This window comes from Ambystoma mexicanum, chromosome 9 (genome assembly GCF_040938575.1).
Source record: "Ambystoma mexicanum isolate Mex_15411 chromosome 9, UKY_AmexF1_1, whole genome shotgun sequence".
Taxonomy (NCBI): Eukaryota; Metazoa; Chordata; class Amphibia; order Caudata; family Ambystomatidae; genus Ambystoma; species Ambystoma mexicanum.
In genome coordinates, this window is record NC_090931.1 from 293,862,658 (window position 1) to 293,882,043 (window position 19,386).

The 19,386-nt window shown below is 46.9% G+C and overlaps 1 protein-coding gene across 2 annotated transcripts in view; it reads left to right on the forward strand.

Annotated features, from left to right (window-relative positions):
• Window positions 1–4,405: 4,405 nt before the first annotated feature.
• ACACA (acetyl-CoA carboxylase alpha) overlaps window positions 4,406–19,386 on the forward strand; it is a 1,281,346-nt gene continuing 1,266,365 nt past the window's right edge. For both annotated transcript variants that reach the window (XM_069614682.1, XM_069614683.1), the window contains exons 1-2: window positions 4,406–4,592; window positions 14,642–14,896. In XM_069614682.1, coding sequence (XP_069470783.1) covers window positions 14,670–14,896 — 227 coding nt within the window. In that variant the 5' untranslated portion in view covers window positions 4,406–4,592; window positions 14,642–14,669. The remainder of the gene's footprint in view (window positions 4,593–14,641; window positions 14,897–19,386) is intronic.

Here is a 19,386-nt window from a genome sequence, read left to right on the forward strand (position 1 = left end):
CTCTTCCGGTCGAGCCGAAATCTGCGTGCACCGTTCCCCATGGCACGTCGCTCCGTTCCATGGCCTGAATGGGTGGGCCTCTTTCTACAGGACTCGTGGCCTGGCAGGGAATGCAGGTCCTCACAAACTCGGCCACCCTGTGCTCCAGATCGGGGAACCAGACCTTCAGCCTGAGGCGTGCCTTCATCTTGGCCATGCCTTAGTGCCCTGTGTGGGCCAACTGGAGGACTCTCATGACCAACGACCTGGGGATCACGATCTGGTGCCCTCGCAGCAACAGGCCATCCGTGGACAGCGAGAGCTCGTGTCAAGCTTTCCACAGCAGTTGTCGGTCCCTTTGTACCTCTGGGTTCCTCCTGGCATTGTTCAAAAGGATGTCCCGCCACTCTCCTGTGGCCACCGCCCTTTTCACTCTTAGGAACGCCTCGTCGGAGTTCGAGTCGTCCGCAATGTCCTGTCTCGACAAGGCCACTGGCAGGGCTGATTCAATGACGAGATGCACCGCGTCCGCAGCGTCTGTTATCTCCACTGGACTCTGGATATCCCTCGTGCCTGGGTGGCGAGAAAGGTAGTCGGCTGGGTTATGGGTGCCTGGGCGGTATACTAGCTTGACGCCGTATTCAATGAGGGATAGCATCCATCTTTCGATGCGGGGAGGCGGCTTGGATGACGTTCCCGACAGGATAGGAATCAGGGGTTTATGGTCCGTTATCACGACGACAGGTTTGCAGAGGATGTAAATTCTAAAGTGTTTGCACCCCCACAGGATGGCGAGGGCTTCCCTTTCTATCTGGGAATATCTCCTTTCTGTGTCGGTGAGGGCTTTGCATGAGGACTGCCCCAGTCCCACCGGGCTGGCATCGACCACAATCTCTGATTCCCGGCTGGGGTTGAAATAGGCCATTGTCTCCTGCTCTGACAGGGGCTCTTTGATGGCTGTGAAGGATCGTTGCTCAATCTCAGTCCACTGCCAAGCCACGTCGTTCCTTGTAAGTGCCCTCAGTGGTTCCGACACAGAGGCTAGGTCTTTGATGAAACGGCCGCAGTAGTTGACCATCCCCAAGAAGCTCCGAACCTCCGCCGGTGATGTGGGTGGAGGCGCATCCCTTATGTCTTTCACTTTTCCAGGGTCCGGGGATATGCCCCCGCATGGAAAGTGAACCCAAAGAATTCCAGTCGGTCTTTTAGGAATTCGCACTTTTCTTGGTGCAGGGTCAGACCCACCGCCTGTAGTCTCTCAAAAGTGTTCTGTAGCCGTTTAAGGTGTTCAATTTCCGACCTGGCGAAGTCTAAGATGTCGTCGGACATGTTAATGACACCTTTCAGTCCGGACAGGGCTCCTCTGATGGCATTTTGGAAGACCTCCGCCGCGGACGAGATTCCGAAGTTTAGTCTCTTGTACTGGTACAACCCCTCGTGAGTAGTGAATGTCGTAATGTACCTCGACTCGGGGTGTAGCTCTAACTGGTGGTATCCAGACCTGAGGTTCAGTTTGGAGAAGACTTTGGCACCTTGGAGTTCTCCGACGATGTCATCTAGAGTGGGTGTGAGGTGACGCTCCCTTTTGATGGCGGCATTTGGGAGTCTCATGTCCACGCAGATGCGTACTGCCCCTGGCTGTTTCGGCTTTGGGGCTACTACGATGGGCGAAACCCAAGGGGTGGGGCATTCCACTCTTTCAATGATGTCCCGGTCGACCAGCTGTTGCAACTCCTCCTCCACTTGGGCTCTTAAGTGAAAAGGAATCCGGCGATGTTTGAGGGCTGTCGGCCTTACGGACTTGTCGATGTGTAGGCGAATGGGCTCTGCGTTCAGCTTTCCAATGCCCTTGAAGAGAGTTTAAAACCTGTGTAGCATGCTCTTCAGATCGGGGTGGTATACTCCAAACGTGAAGTGGACAATGTCGAGTGCTTCTGATGCCGCACAGCTCAACAGGGAATGTGGCTGACGCTGGTGACAAAGAACCTTGCTTTGATGGTGTTTTGTCCATGAGAAACTGGGGCTACGAACACACCCTGGATGGGTAGGGGTGTTTCCCCACCGAATGCATATATTCGCGCCATGGACGCTGACAGCTCCGGTGGGCCTGGCAGGGCCTCATAATGTTTGGTGGCTAGCACACAGACCGAAGCCCCAGTGTCTATGAGAATGGGGGTGGGGACGTCATCGATGTTGACAGTGCATGTGGGTTGGCGCCTCGTGCCAGGACCTTTTACAATGCTGGAGATGAAGAAAATCTCTTCCTCCTCCTCTTCTTCTTCTGCGATGTCCAGGTCCTGCAGGCCCTGTTCGATCGAGGAGATGCCTCTCACTCTGCGAGCGCCTCCTCGTCCAACTCTCTCCGGTCCTCTTCCTGCCGCAACAGGGGCGGCAGCCCGGCGCATCCTGGCATAGTGCCCCGGTGTGCCACACCGGCCGCACGTTCTCGACTTTGCCGGGCATTCACCTCCGTGGGGGAGGTCATACCCACAGTAGGAGCACGATGAGGCGTTGCCTGGCGTGGGCGGGGTATCAGGCCTTCTCGACGCCCATCTTGACCGTCCCACTGCTGACCGTCCCACAGCAAATGCGTCTTCGTCATTCTTCGGTCGCGTGGCGGCATCCATTTTCGCGCCTCTGGCTTCCGCCAGTTCATGTGCTCTTACCAGGTCCAAAATTTGCTGGAGGGTCAGACCAGGTTCTCTCAGTACTTGCCTTTGAAGTTTGCCGGAGCTGCACCCCTGCAGTAGCTGGTTGCGGACCATTTCTTCCTCATCGACCCATCTGCAGGAGGTCGCCAGGTGTCTCAGACGGGCACAGAATTTGTCTAGGGGCTCGTCGTCTAGTTGTCTTTCGGCGCCCATGACAAATCTATCAAAATCCACGTTAGCCATGGGGAGAAAATGGTCTTTGAGTGCCTGCTTGACTGCGTCATACGTGACCACGGGGATGACGAGGGAGTCGTAGATCTTGTGGACTTCTGCGCCTGCCGAGTAGATCATAGTCGCGATTTTGGTGTCATCATCGTTCACCCCAGATGCCCTGAAGAACATATCTAGCCTCTTGACCCACAGTAGCCACTTCGGGCCCAACTTGGAAGGGGGGCCAGTAGTATCGAATTCAGGCATGGGGGCTAGGGAGCTGCGAGATCTGCGTGGGATTGGGGCAGCGGCACCCTCATCGTCAGTCTCTTCGCCCATTTCCGCGTCACGTTCTCACAGTTGTCTTTCTTAGAGAGAAGGGCGGCTTGTCCTGGGCTCGTAGTAGTGATGGGGTGTAGAAACCCACTTCTTTCTTCTTAAATGCCACAGCCCTGCGCCTGCAGGACTGTGGGGTTTCCTAAAATTATCTGTGTCCTCCCAACACAGCTGGTAGGTGGCGCACGAGCACCCTTTCGGGCCGCAACCACTGCCGCTACGTGTGAAGAGGGGAGCGAGTGAAATCAAAATGGCCGCCGGCGCTCCGCGGGCCCATAATACGGAAAGCTTTCCGTCTCTCCGAAGCTGTCGGAGCACGGAAGCAGTCCGTCCCATCCTCGTCGCCAGTGTTGTACCCTGGGGAAGCCCCGTGGTGGTGTGCGGGCCTCCCAGGGTCAGGGTACCAGCGCGCGTAGGCGGGCGCGCAAGAACACACGCCAGAGACGTCTGCTCGTTCCGGTGCTCCGGCACGAACTGCCGGGCACCGCCTTTATTAACTAGCGCGCATGCGCCGGCCCGCTGGGCCGCGCATGCGCGCTTCGTGTACCACGTACACAACATCTAGTACTAAATCCAGTCAGAATGCCCACAAAATTATGTGTAAATTCTGTTTTGGGCATTGCATGGCATTGTCTTAAATTAAAATCTTTGCATTTTTACATGTTGTCTCTTCCTATGACATCACTGCATGTGAAAACTGGAGGGGTCCCAACACTTACTTTTCGCATCACGCCTGCAAGCCGATGGCAGGCCCTGGGTATAGATAAAACACTGTTTATTATTCTGAGAGAAAGCTTTCCAAGCTTCCTCAATGGCAACCTGGTATTTTAATAGAAAGCTTTCTCTCTCAGAATATATTGTGTTTATCTATTACCACAATGGAGGCAGCTCGATACTCTGCTGCTTTTGTCTGTAACAGCTCCGCTGAGGGGCCGGTACTCAGGCCCACGGGGGCGGTGCTCAGGCTTAATGCAGCCAATCAGTAATGAAAAGGCGGGGAGAACCCATCCGAAGGATACCGGAAAGGTATGGGGTACTAAATATTTCATAACACCGGTCGCACCATTCAGCATCACCTCACATGGTCCCGCCCTCTCTGCCGGCCCATTTCACACGCCCACGCTCCGCCTCTTACTGCTACTGCAAGGCTACAGCCAATTGTAGCATCCGCTCGGCGCCACTGCCCTGACATTTGTCGCGCCCACTGGTTTGGGAACCAATCAGGGCCGGAATTCGGCTCTGACACTGCGGAAGGGTCAGGGGAAGGGAATGTACTAGGGTAAACCGAATCACACCACCCGGCCTGGCTGTCAAAGTTCCCGGCTAGGTTTGTACCATAAATAGGGGTCAATGAAGAGTAGCGGCAAGAGCGCGTGGACCAGCAGCTAACCAGACAGGGGCGTGCGGAGCCAGCAGGTGAGCGGCCCTCAGTGGGCATGTGAGAAGGGTAGTGTGTGCATAATGGGAGTAGAGAGAGGGAGCAGCCATGTATAGGCAAGTGGGAGGAGCCAAGGAAGCACAAGTAAACTGGTGCGAAAGAGGGAAAGATGCAAGTGCCACCATTTATGTCTATCATTTGTCCCTTACGTCCCCATCTGCCCAGTGCAATGTTTATCAGCTGTTAAAATGTCCATCAACATCACATCCTGTTTGTAATTTGCTTGCATCTTGTTTATTTGGTTATGACAACGAATGATGGACAGAGAATAATAACTGCTTTCAGATAACTGATTATGTGCAAGTTAAGTGACGATGGTTTATGACATTGATCGTTGTATTATTTACATCGGTGCGCCTTTTTGTACTGGAAACCAAAACACAATTAAAATAAATGAACTTTACCATCGTCCCCTTTTCTACCAACCTCTTATATGTTCATCTTTTGCCCCATCATATTTATAGTGTCCTGCATCGGGTATATAATTCAATGTTCTATACTATGCTACAGGAAAGTTCTGATTCTATTAAAGACGCCTATGTAAAGTATTATGCGTTTCAAACTTTAATCCTCAGAGAACAGCATCAAACTGCATTCACAATCAAATGTAAAGAGAACCCCAAGGAGGAGTATTTTCAATAGATATATCACGTGAATCTCATAACCAATCACAGTCTACTAGTCACTATTATGAACCAGCCAGCATTGCATCTCTTTTCTGGCAACACTGGTTATTGAAACTTTCTGATCGTAATTCGTTCCTTTTGAGCAGATCCTGAATTTTCATCCTCCTATATGGCGCAATAGTGGAGGGGAACCGCAAAGATTGTTTGAATGGATGACATTAACAAGCCTACTATCCTGCTGTTTTCCTGAGTGATGTGCTAACGTCACAGAATTCTATGTTGATCATTTACATCATATGTGATGGTCGATTGAGCGTCGCTTCTACCGTATCCACAATTATCCCTAGGAATTCCAACTTGTGGGCCGGATCTAGCTTCCATTTCTCCCAGTTAATCTGAAACCCTAGACTCTGCAATAGTGGCACTTCCTTCTATAATTGTGCTACTAGTAAGCCTACAATCAATTTCATCCATTGTGTTCTTCGCATGGGTAGAATGGATCTCAAGAGATTTGTGAAGCGCCAGAGGGCAGATAACAGCTTGACAAAGCTAAGGAGTTCATCGCCTCTCCCCAATGGGGACCCTGCCTTCCCCCCTACCATTTGGGACTAGGGAGGTGAGCCCGCTAAACTTAACATCCCCTAGGGGACAGGACAAGCGGGATCCCACTGGGGTGCCGCCCCCCTAGAGGAAAGACAATCCCTCAGCAGAGATATGCTTTACCTTCCCTTGTCTCAGGAAGGTAATGTCTTTATCTGGTATATGGGGATTGCAAGAGACCACTGTATGAATAGCCCTAGCGAAGTGGCTGGTGTGGTTCTGACCCTTTACTGTTGCTATCCTTGCATGAAGCTCGGGACCAATGGTTTCCACCAGAGAGACCGAGAGAAGGGGAGAGAGAGACGCAAGCCTGAGCAGTAATGCAGAGGAGGGAATGTTCCCCTTCAAGGTGGATCCAAGCAGCAGCACCATATAAATCGTGTGGAGAGTAGAGGAGCTCTGCTGCCATCTGCATGGCCGGGAGCCAGAGAAGCTCAGGCCCACCGAACCGAAAGGCTACGCGACTGCCCAAAAGACAGTCGACTGGTGCCTGCTGGGCCCAACGACAAAGTCCTGTCGAGCCCCGACGGGAAGAACTAATGCAAGCAAACCAACAAGGAAGACCAGAGTCCCGGTGCTGCACCTGCCGAGGAGACCACCTCCCTGAGGAAGGCCACTGCACTGAACTAGGTATGCTTACCATACAGGGAACTGGGAGGAAAGCAGACAGACCCGACTATAGCCCAAGATGGGTCGCAAAACCAACTAACCCAGGAAGGGGTGAAAACCAGATACTCAAAGAAACCTGATAGCCCACGAGGGGGTGAGAAACTCAAAAGCCCAAGAGTGGGCAAGAAACCAGATACCCAAGAAGGAATGAGAAATCGGATAACCCAAGAAGGGGTGAGAAGTGCAACAGGGCAAGAAACAAGATACCCCAAGGTGGTTTGTGAGAAGCTGAACACCAAGACTAGGTGCGAGAATCAGAACTCCAAGGCAAGGTGTGGGCAACAAACCTCCCAGACAGGAAGAAGAAAAAAATAGCCCAAAGCTGGGTGAGAGACACGATATTTTAGGACTGAATAATTATGAGCTGACACAAAAAGACTGAGACTGTTATCACTTGCAACACTTGTGTATAGGCGCGGTATAAATGCCACGTCATATATCATATCATATCATATCCAAAGAGGAGGAGAAGAAGAATAAGGAGACATTGGGCAAACCTGAACTTTGCATCACATCATTGGGCAAGTGGCCTGGGAGAAACCAAAGAGACATTTGAGTTGGGGCCATAAGCCAGCCAACATTTACTACGTTCAGTAGAACTCCCTGAACAGAGCCCAGGCTGGGTTGAGTTTGTGTTAATCGTTTTTGTTAGTGATGGGGACAGGATTCAACGTAGATTAGGCTTTGGATAGAGGACCGATTTTTGTGTTGATCAGACATCCTGACAAGCACCCTTTGTTATTTTCTTTATAGAGTAGCGAAAAACCCACCTAATGGATAGGGATAGAATAGGCCTTTCTTTATTTGTTTAATAAAGCTTGGAATGAAGAATGATCCTGTGTCCGCCTCCAGAGTCTGACATACCACACAACCCAAAGGGGAGGCTCGTAAACTCCCACGTTGGTTGTGCCCAGATGACCCTTTAGAACTTCCTGTGTGGCAGAAAGGTGGGGACCTACAAGTATGTGTTTTTGAGGTTCTTTCTGGCTAGCCAGTCTCCTGAATGTAGAAGATGATGATGAATCGGTCTGACCACGTCTTTACTTTACACTTCGAAGATGCTTCTTAAGAAAACGCTGCACTTGTAGCAGACTTTCACTATTGAATTATTTTCTTTCTAATTCACGCATCTCCTCATCCAAAATCTGTGCACCCTCCTTAGAAAATCGTATTCGTGGATGAGGTCGTGCTTGCTTGGTCTCTGCTAAAATGTTTAGTTTAAACCCTTTTACGGTCTGCAGATCCATGCGTTCCCTATAATTTCACTCCAATAATTGAGACATAGCACTTGCACACCTGTTGTGGCTGGACGCTGCTTTTGTGGTCTTCTCTCGCGCAAAGTGGTTTCTGTGCTCCTGAAGCAGCTGCCCCGTCCTCCATGTTACCTTGTTGACTCATGCTTCGGCTGGATGGGTGCAGCAAAACAAAGAGGTGATGGCTGGAAGGTTTTGAATTAATCTGAACCTCTGGCTGGACAGGTGACGGTATCTTCCAGCCCTATCGAAAGCTTTGGTGCGAAGAACACTTTTCATAGACACGTGGGCCTTAGCTGGGGCTGTTTATGTTCCTATAAACTTTGAGATCTCCCTCATGAGGAGTCTCCGAAAAGGAGGACCTCTGCTTTCTCGCTCTCTTCAGATTATGTGAACTCCAGGAGCTTGGGCTCCTATTTTGATGAGAATACTCCTGCATCTTTCTACAGAGAGGGTACAGTTGACCTTGCTGTGCATGCCTATTACTCGTTGAACCCATCCCATTCAAACATCTAGTTCTCCAGACTTCCGGTCACTCCTTGCTACTCAAGGAAATTCCATAATGCTCACCACAGGGCCTGTCAGATCTGATTAATTGTCCTGGCAGCTATGCCAGGAATGGTCCATGTTTGACTTCAGTTTTTTACCAAATGTCTCTGGGAATGTGATTATTTTAGTGGCAGCTACATTTCTGTCTAGATATGGCATAAGACAGTTTGTCTCTTGCCTCCTTATCGAGTTGCCTGCGTCGCCTCCTACACAGATATTTGGCCTAGATTCCCAACCTGCTGATCTGTGGTTGATGTGTGTGTCTGGATCAAAGTCCCCTTCATCCTTCCTCTCTCCCCAATTTACCATCTTCAGAACTGGCATCCCTTGTGCTGTGGTTAGATCTGCTGATACTTCGTCCTCTTTCGTTCGATTTGAAGGTCTTTTTTATTTGATGTGCTCCTACTGAGCGGTTTTTCTTGATCTCCAGAAGGTAGTTATGCTTTGTGGTGGTGGACGTTCACATTGTACATCAAACACTATAAACAGTCACTTCGATCTTGAAATTGCTCCACAACTCTCCCACCCCCCCAAATGTTTTTACCGTTTCAAGCATGTCTATCATGCCATATATTATCTAAAGGAACCATCATGTCTATCTTCTACCTCGTTTTGCTTAGTTTTCATATTTCTGTCACTGGCCTCATACCTTGTTCATTGCCCCATCTTTATTATTTGTCTTTTTCCCTGTATATCATGGCCCTCTTTCTGTATCCTCTATCCTTCTTGCCCATAGCTTTTCCCTATCCATTATTTGTTCATCCTCTGTCCCTCTCTTCCCATCTCAGGCCTCCTTATCCATACATTCTTTTTCCTTTGGTTATCCTTGTCCATCCCCTGTCTTCTCTTCTCTTTTTTTCCTTTCCCAGTTCCATCATCAGCATTCTTGGCCATACGTAGTCTTCCTTATCCATTTGCTGCTCCGTTCTTCTCAATTGTTTCCCCCCCCATTTATCATCTGTTCACCATGTCTTTTGTCTATCCTTCAAATCCACAGTCTCAAGTCCTTGATTTGTATTTTATTCATTTGGATTATTTAAAGAAAGGTGAGTGATACTAAAAGAATTATTGGATTTGACAATACAGCAGTGGTTCAAGCAGTCTCTTAGCAGGGTGCTTTTTTATAAGAACAAAGTGCATTTGATGGGTTTAAGTACATTGGTTGAAGTTGGATCACATTGGGGACATAGGGCCTCATTACACGGTAGGCGGTGAGCCATGGCGCTATTAGCGCCATGGCTCATGCCGGTAAAATACCGGCACCGCCTTGGCGGAAAGGGGATTTACCGCCCCATCCCAAGGTTGGAGGGGCGGTAAATCCCCCTTCCGCCATTGCCCTTCCCCATTCCCATTTCTGCCCCATAGGGCTCAATGGGAATGGGGAAGGCGCTAATTACGGCACCGCAATTTAGCGGTGCCGTAATTAGCTCCGAGGTCCCTTAGCGGGTTGGTATTTAACGCCTGCAAAAAGCAGGCGTTAAAACTCCAACCCGCTAAGGGACCTCGTAGTAAGGCGGCAGGGATTTACCGGTACCGGTATTTTACCGGTACCGGTAAATCCCTACCGCCTACCGTGTAATGAGGCCCATAGTCTGGGATGGCACTGTTAAAACAGCATATGTGTGGTACAGATTGTGGACAAGCAAAATTAGCTAATCCCCTTTAGGATTGATGGGAGGTACCCATGGATTAAGACACCCAACCAGCGTATGATTTGTAACATGGGGGCAGTACATCGGGGGCGGGTGGTGGGGTGGGGAAATTCCACAAATCCCATTTGTGCCTGTTACATGAGATCAGAATTATGGGATGTGCAGTGCAAGCTTAACAGTGGTCTTTAAGGGATGACGATCCTTTTTTTCCTTCCGTAACATATCACTCAAATCCTCACTAGTTAGGTATACGCACGCTAGGAGCACACACTTGTGTTCGTGTTGCCCGTGTATGCCACACACACCATGTACCACATTTTTTCCTGGGACTTTAATAAGTAAACTTTGGGAAGGCACTGAACATCTTTTTCCTGGTGCCTTCTTGAGATGTTAAGAGTCCCTTGTTATACAGTTAAGGAACCACCATTCACCTTACTTGATCTAATAGTGCAGCCCACCAACTTCTCTCACACACTTGTCTTCTCAGCCACACACAGTGCCCTGTGCAAGCGCTTAACCTTGATCATTATTTCAAATGTAACTTTGAATATTGATCTTAGTGTGATTGAGAATGTGACTTAGGTTTGCTGGGTACACAGCAGTCCCTGCATTCGCCAGCAGTTCCTCCTTGCCACCACCCTATCCACTTTTTAGTGGAACTAGGCTCTGCCTGCAGGGCGTTACAGAGTACCGAAATAAATAAAGAATCCATCAGAATTGAAACCTGTGACCTGAAGGTTACACTCAACCTTACAGCAGGCACTCCCACTGAGTTATCTGTGCAGTTTCTAATTATTCAAGTAAGAGTGCAGCACGACAGACATTTGGGTGGATGATGGAGGTGAAGGACGATTGGTCTCACTGACTGAGTATATTACATTCTTTAAGATATGGATGAATTGTGATGAAACTGTTGCACGAGGGAAAGCAATGTATAGTAGTGCATACTTGGGGAGGGTCTAGTTCAACAGATTGTTTAGCTATAAAATATTGGTGAAATATACATACAATGCGGTTTCTCTAACACACCTATTTCTAGTCTAGCCTCTGCCTAATAAATTTGAGTTCCATCTGTGGTGTCGGGTATATGGGTGAGAATCCTTATGGTAAGGGTGACTTGGAAGTTATACTGGTTAGATCACACGATTAAGATGTGTTGCCCTGGGGGTCTTGTATAGCACTGCATGCAAAGATGGTCACTTTAGAGCACTAGGAATGAGGGTGTGGGGGAGTGAGATGTAGAGCCAGCAAATACTAGCTGTAAGTAATTGGGAGAGAAACGAGGGGGAACACGCCAGGAACTTAGTCGCTGGGCTAATTGCAAATTAAGTTCCCACCCACTACCAGGGGTCGTCCAGTGCCAGAAGGGCCTTCCTGAAACACTCTGTGATGGTAAATGCTCTCGTAGTGTATGTTATGGAAGGAGTGGCAAAATGCTTTTACTGCGTCAAACTATGTTTTAGGCTTTGGTATTTTTTTGGTTTCTTTGCTACGAGCGTGACCGTTTTGAAGATCCAAAAAATGAGCGTTATGGGCAGATTTAGAGTATGTTGTTTCACAAAACTGCCTACACCATCCGAATGTGTTTATTTGCTGGATGGACGTTTGTAGGACTGCTTTATGAGACAGTGCTCCTGGAGTGAAAGAAGGCTGCTCCGTAAGAGAGCTTTGTTCTTCATAAAGCTTTTGAGCAGTTGATGCAGTTTATCTCTGATGTAGGTTATGGAGAATCCTGCGAATCCCCCACTAAAACCCTGCATAAAGTCTCCACCCAGGTGGCAAGGAGAGGGCAGACGCTTCCTGTTTCCAATCCTTGGGGTGGTGTACAGCGAGAGGATCACCTGGGTGGAGACAAGGCCCAGGGTAGTGGGGAGACTTTGCAGGATGAGGCACAGTATTTCTCCTTGGAGAGGGATACTCTTACCACTACTTGTTTGAAGGAGGAATTGGCTTATTGTCAGTTTGATATATCTCAACCTCCTATTAAGACAGGAAGGATGAACTCTAAGGGTATAATCCAACAAAGTGTTAAATCCAAAGAACAGGTCTTTTGTACCCCTGAAATCAAATATCTTCCCCAACGTCAAAAGTATACCATCCAGAATGACAGAAGTGTAGTCTTTTCAACTCTATCTCACCCTACAATCCTTCTTCTAAAAACATCAGGGGAAGTAAAATCGCTAGAAAGGTCGTGGAAATACCTGATTTCCTTAGAATAGAGTACATGTCTCAGAATCCCTCAGAGACTGTGATGAAGAGGGATGAAGAGGAATGCAGAGGTAAATGACAGGCAAGTAGGCCTCAGAGTCTTTACCAGGGTCAGGCAATTAACCTAAAGGCCTGCACCTGAAACCAATTGACCCACCTGAGGGGCATAAAAGGCTGCAGCTGGAAGGAGCAGAAGAAAGAAGCTGGAGCAGGAGCTGGAAGGTCAGTAGCCGTAGAAGAAGCGGAGCCCGAGGCTGGCAGGACTAGGAAGTGCAACCACAGAAGGGACACCAGAATGAGAGAAGAGCAGATTCCACCTGCAGGTTCTAAGCTGGTCCTGTGCTCACAAACCCTGTTTGGCTGTGGCTGCACTGGAAGAGACTGGAGAAGCTATCAATCTTTCGAGGTGCGCCTAATTGCTGTGACTGTGAGGCAGAAGCCATGCCACCACCTGAGTCCTGTGTGGAGAAGCAAGCCGAGGGAAGCAGGAGACTGAGGCCAGACTGAAGATACCTGTACTGCAGACACGTGTGGGTCCCAAGAGTTCCTTGAGCAGTAGTAGCAGAAAGAAAGGATTTGGGAAGTGGAAGCCACTTGCAAATGCCGAGATTTCAGAGCCAGTGAATGAAGCTCTCTTCTCCAGTTCACACGAAACTCCTTGCCGGTAACTGTAACAGCTAATTTAACACTTGCGTAGCAGTAGAAGCAAGCAACCGTTATCCGTTGTTGAGGGAAGTCTTTCAACAATGGGAAATGTATCACAGGCACGTTTAGAAGAAGTTAAAGTGCTCGCGTAAGAAAGCAAGCCTTTCTTTTCCACTGTTACCTTTAAAAGTGTACCGGTTGGTCGCGTGTCTCCAATCAACAGGGAGCATGTTTATAGTAATTACGTGCACGGTAGCAGCTGACTTTTCCAAATTGCTACAAGTATATCTCCATAAAAGAAAGGTTGCTTGTAAGTAATTGCGATTCCCGATCCACGTTGAAGCAGAACTTTATATGAACAAGGGAATGCAAGACTTGCAATTGAAATTCATCATCAAAGAGAGGTTGCGTGCACCCAATTTTATTTCTGAAGTGAAACCTAACACTTGTAACGTTCTGCACAAATGTTTAGCAGTTGCTGAAGACATAAGAAGAACAAGAATTACCAAATCCAGTAGACTGATTCCTTCTACAGTAAACTCTGCTATATTCAGTCACCTTTGATGCAAGGGTGACAAGGTTATCCAAGGTTGGACAAGTGGCAATACGGTTTTGGGGTAACTCCTGGAAACAAGAATGTGTACATGAAGCTGGGTGCTTGTTAAACTCAACAATCTATGCAACTGAGATTGTTGAAGCTGATAGAGAGAAGCAGTCTAGAAGCCAAGATGGATTTGTGTGGTAGCTGTAAGAAAGACGAAAGTGGCAGAAATGCTGCCCTTTCTTATGGTATAAAACAGAAGAGTGCCTTGCCTACCTGTAGAGGTTGAAGAGTCTGGCCTAAGTTGCCTAATACATTTTAAAGTATCAATTGCAGTAGAACCGTGGGGGTCTATAATGTTGTCAGAACCCTTTATATAGAATGTAGTTGAAGCAGTAGTAGACTGTGAAGCAAAGGAGCCTGCTTTCACATTATCACTTGTAGAAGGGAGTTGCTAAGGAGAAAGCAACCCCCTTAGAAGAAGCATCCTAACAAGTTATATGAAAGACGCTGCAGAGGTCACACAAGAAGAATTGTTTTCGAAGCAGAAGTGATACAGTTCACAACAAAAGTATCTTCTTTATCCTGGAAAGAGGTTATCCAGGATTACCATTGGTGCTGTTTTCTTTGTGGAACTTGGAAAGGGAACTTTGCAACGACCGAAGGAGGAACTGTTAACAGTGGATTTTTGTTTCAGTGAAGTTCTTGTTTCTTTGGAACTTTTCATGAACTGAGTTAAGACTTCACTTTTCTTTGGGAGATGTTGACTTTGGACTTTCCTGGGGAACGAGATCTACCCAGGATAAGCATAGGTCATCCAAGGCACTGGTTGTTTGGTAATCGTTCCTTTATGTTTATGCTTTAACCGTTTTGTTGTTTAGTGTGAGGGCTGGTTTTGTGTATGCTAGGAGATTTCCCCTTAAATCCTAGAATAGGCAGGGAACTCCCTGGTAGAGTAGGCTTAGTTAGGTTTTCTTTACAATTTTTGCTTAAAAGAAACTGTCAAATACTGAGAAACCTACAAGCAGTTGTCGGCCTCACATTACTTACCTCTCACAAGGTGTAATGTGATGTGGCCTTATATAGCGCAATCTCTGCAATTTGTCACTCTCTGGCTTGCCCAAGGCTTTCTGCACACTCCGGTTAGGCCACTGGTCAAAATCATCTGCTAGCTATTGTTTGTCAACCATGTTTTTTCTTCATGTTGCAGCATCATTGATTAGACCTTTGGGTGCTTTGGGTCCTATTTTGGATGCTAAATTACAGCCTTTTATTGCTCCTCAGCTCTCTGACCGGCAGCCCACAGGCCACGATGGACAACTCCTCTCCACTCTCGAAGGTCGTTGACCTTAACCAGCATTCACGCTTCATCATTGGGTCTGTATCAGAGGACAATTCGGAGGATGAGTTCAGCAGTATGGTGAAGGTGGACCTTCTGGTGGACAAGGAGCGGTCGCTATCGCCGTCCTCGGTTTGCTCAGACACCCTATCTGACCTGGGGATAAACAACCTGCCAGACAGTCTTGCTCTGCAAATGAGGTAGGATCAGAAAATGCATTAATTAAAAAGATTAATCAATAACAGATTTCCAACTTAATTTTCCAGATAGAATGGACACAGAGGAGAAGGGGAGAATGTCATGTACCTTAACTAAGCTTAGTTGGTCTACAAGTATTTGTAGCACAACATTCATTGCTTAGTCTATTACATCTGATCCTCAGATTATTTCCATCTATCCACCCTGCCAATCACTTGTTCCATCTTTTCCATTCCTTCTGTTTGGCCATTCTTCCCACTTTACCACTCTTTACTTAGCTGGATTTCAGTTTCAGGGTGCACAAAAACCATGTTCACCCAGTGTACGCCCCATAACCATAATGCAGATTCCAGACAAGTCAAGCCAGTGCAGACTCATGCACAGGCTTTGATCTCCTCTGCCTCTAGATCCTGGATGGGTATCTTTCCACATACTGCTGAAAAAGAAGGGGAAGCTGAACAGGAACCCAGGACAGTTAAGTGAAGGGGTTCCATGCATCTGCCGCTTGATGGGCCTGGAAAGCAGACCTCTGACTTGCACGAACTAGAGCCCCATGTCACAAGACCCAAACAGTGCAATAGACCTGCCCTCTGGCTACCTCTACTGGGTTTCTTTATGCTTGCACACATGCGAGATGTAGCGGAGTGGCGTTCAAAGCAAGGTTGGTGGTGCTCATTCGGGAATGTCCCCTCTCGCTAGTGACCTGCCAAACGTTATTGGTAGTGGATTCCAAAAGGTAAAAGTTTCTAATTCCCACCACTACATGTACATCCTCTTACCATTTCATTCCTCTGGATCCCATCTGTTCCAATATTTACTCCTGTTCACCCCTCCCACAGTCCCATAACCCTCCAACAGCTCACCTTCTCTCGACTTTAATGTCCTCCCCTGCACTGCATCCTCTTTCACTGTATATTTCAATTCCTTCCCAAACACACACCCTCTTTTCTTCTGTTCCCCCACGTTTGTGCTCCTTCACCACTCTCCATTCCCCTTTATCCTCAGTGTTGTAAAGTGCCTTGAAGTGACGAGGTGATATGTTGACACTTTACAAACCCTGGAAAAAACGACATTTGGAAGGTATTGGCGTTTAATGCTCATCTCTATTGGTACCCAGGAAGATTTTGACAAGAATAGGCAGTACCACTAAAGTATGAATTGTGTATTTTGTTTATAAGCAGAAGCTTGATATTCAGAAAAGGGAACAGATGTAGATGATAATGGCACAGAACGTTGGTGTACTCATTGCTGCCTACCTTATCCTAAAAACTGAAATGGCAACTGCCTTAGCAACTTCACAAGGGTTTTCACCCACAGGTTCCCCATGGGAAAGTGCGTTCTCTTTACTCTGAAGAAAGAAACAGCACTATCACTAAGATTTGTACATGTGCCTGTTTGACAACTATACATTCCTGGTTTTTGTTGTAAACACATAGGAGCTCATTTTCTACTGCGCCATAGCTTAAGTGGATGGTGTAAAAGCCTTGCGTAAGGCTTTTACACCATGCTTTCACGTTGCAGCTCATTTTCGTCCATTTGTATGGCGGAGAGGCAAACGCAGTAGAAGACCACCCGCTCAGAGATTATTAAATAATGGGGAAGGAGAGAAACTGGGCAACAGATTTCTAGAATGCATGGGTCAGCAGAGGGTTTCTGCAATAGGGAAAAGACATTTGCAGATTTAAAGGAAGCAGGGAAGAGTCCAGTGGGGAGAGAGAGAAGTTAAAGAGTTTATAGAGATATTGACGGGTGATTGGGGTGAAGTCTTTGACCATTTGGGCAGCAAAAGGGTTGATGGAGCACAGGATGGGCTGGCACTGCGAAAGATGTGTGCCATTTAAATAGAGGTAGTTGAGGGTAGAGGAGCATGGCAAACCAGAGGTAGGACTCAAACTCTGGGACATCATGTTCATTGACTTTTATTATATTCTTTTAGAATTGGACTGAATTCTTGGCCAGCTTCAAAGAAAATAAACAAAAATAATAAAAATTAACTCAAAGTGCTAAGTGCCCTATTCTAAAACTCACATATTCAAGGAAAAGATATTCTTGTCAGGATGAATCAAAACAAAGTCCCAAATTCTATGATAGCCTACCCCACTTATAGAAAATAACACAAATCTAAAGGTTTTAACAACTAAAAGATGCTTGGCTGCTGTTTCTGTTTGTCTTCCTTGGAGACAAAATTCTTCAAGTGCCACTGTAATGGCTAAATGATGATCCAAATAAAATCTTACTTTCAGTATTTCAGTCTCTCTCTCCCCTAACACTTTCAGATGTCATTTTCACTTGTTCACCCCAGGGTTTCTGTTTCTGTTCCCCTCCAGGGCTTCACATGCTCTATCACTCCTCTCTGGGAATTTCTATCTTTCATCCCAGTTACAGGGTATCTTCAATCTCTCCCTCTCTTCTGGGGTCTGTTGATTCTTGTTCCCCGCTCTTGGGGTATCTTCACTCTTACGTTAACAAAGCAGATGAGTATCTTACATGACTCCTTCAAACTGGGCTTACTCCTTCTCGCCACTTGCGCTCCACGGGTAGTCAGGCTGCCCATGGTCCCTTCTTCAGTGGGGAACTTTAGGTTACCTAGCCCCTTCCATAGGCTAGCACTGCCTGCCTTTCTTTGAGATCCTCCTGGATCAGAGTGGTGTGGGCCTCTTCTCCCCCTCAGGGTTCAGCTGGGCCCTCAGGTTTCCCTCTTCCGCATAGCAAGGTAGCTATCGGGGCCAAGACATCCTTCCTTCCCCTGCTTCAGGCTTCTTCTCCACTACTTTCCCTTTACCATTGAGACAGGGAACCCGTCTCTCAGCTGAGACAACTTGCAACTGAACTGGCTCTCCTTTTATTCAGTCCTTTCTCCCCTTAGCCGACTACTGATTGGCTGAAGTGTCCGACTTCACCATTGATGGAAGTAGTATTTACATCATATCCTCCCTGGGTAGGTCATGTCGTATTGGTCAGTTCGAATAACAGTTAGATCAAAAAAAAAGTTCCAAATAACTCTCCTATATAAGAGCTCTGCTCTAGTTTATTTGGTTTGCTCTTCCTGTGTAGATGGTAAGCATGGCTCTCTGTGTTCCTCTTCATGAAAGCAGGTTTTATTTTATTTCCCCATGCCTTTGTTGTGTAGTAGATGTTATTTCATAAATTTAGAGTCAGTTTACCCACGGTCCTTAATGGGGAAATTGAACCCAGGTCCTCTACATAGGAGGTAACCATTCTACCACTGAGCTATTTCAGTTGTGCTGTTATTCAGTGGTGAGGGAGTCTGAAGCCTTTTTCTTGCAGCTGATAAGTAATTTTCCTCTCTCCATGCTGGCAGCGCATCTTGCTGCACGTTGCCGGCTTGACCAGCTGCTCCTTTCCCTTCACCGCCACAAGGATTCAGCAATATGTTACCTGTGTGAGTCGAGGAAAATTCTCGATTCACTACAGTAGATAGTGGGGGGAGAGATGGTTGACAGAAGAACGGTTAGGGAAGGAGAACGAGGAGGGCTATGAGAGTTTCACACATTTTAGAGATTTTGGAGGCCAAGTAGTGAGCAAAATCATGAGCGGAAAGAGGTGAGGAATATTGGCTTGGGAGTTATGAGCCGAGAGAAGAGAGTAGATGAAAGTTTTTCGGTGGGTATTGCGAATTGAATTGAGTGGGTTTGTGAATTCTGAGGATTTGACAGTCCAGTGCAGAGGCTAGCGCAGCAAAGGAATTCTTGTTGGCTAACAGTAGGGTAGATATCTGTAATTTGCACCAGCGTCGTAGGTATCAGCCCATGTTCATTTTGTGGGTCTGAATTTCAGAGGTGATCCAAGTCTGAGGACGGGACAATGTAAATGTGAACAGGATAGTGTTGGTCAAATGGAGTCGCAAGTGCATAGTGATAGTCGGAAAAAGAAGGTTCAATGGAAGAGGCATAGATGGGGGAAAGAGACAGACAGGAGATAAATATTCACATCCTTTTTTTTTTTTATTGATGTGGTTGAGAAACTCAACCTTTCAACATATATAAAAAAATACATTTTTTACATTTGTCATTTAAATACAATTTAACACTCATTACAAAACAATCATTATTTACATCATGTACATAGAAACAAAATAAATAATACTTTTTAAAAAAAAACACAAAAAAAACACAATCAGATTTTCCATACTATCACAACAAAGTGTGACTAAAAACCTTGGGCCACTTACATCTGACCTAACCGTTTTGTCACTATGAGGAAGTTTCCTTTTTGTCATCCATATCATCTCTATCAAGTTTTTAACTCATTCAAAAAGTTTATCGATGCATACCCAACTGTTTTTGAGTACACATGGAATATGTACTTCCATAGATCTTCTGCTCCCATGTGTAGTTTGTATTCAAATAAGGTTTTAAAATGCTTAATTCTTAAACTCTCTAACATATCACATATCGTAATGATGTGCTCTAAGGATTCATCCACAACATTGCAAAACCGACATGTAGTAGTCGCTGTTATGTCTTTAGCC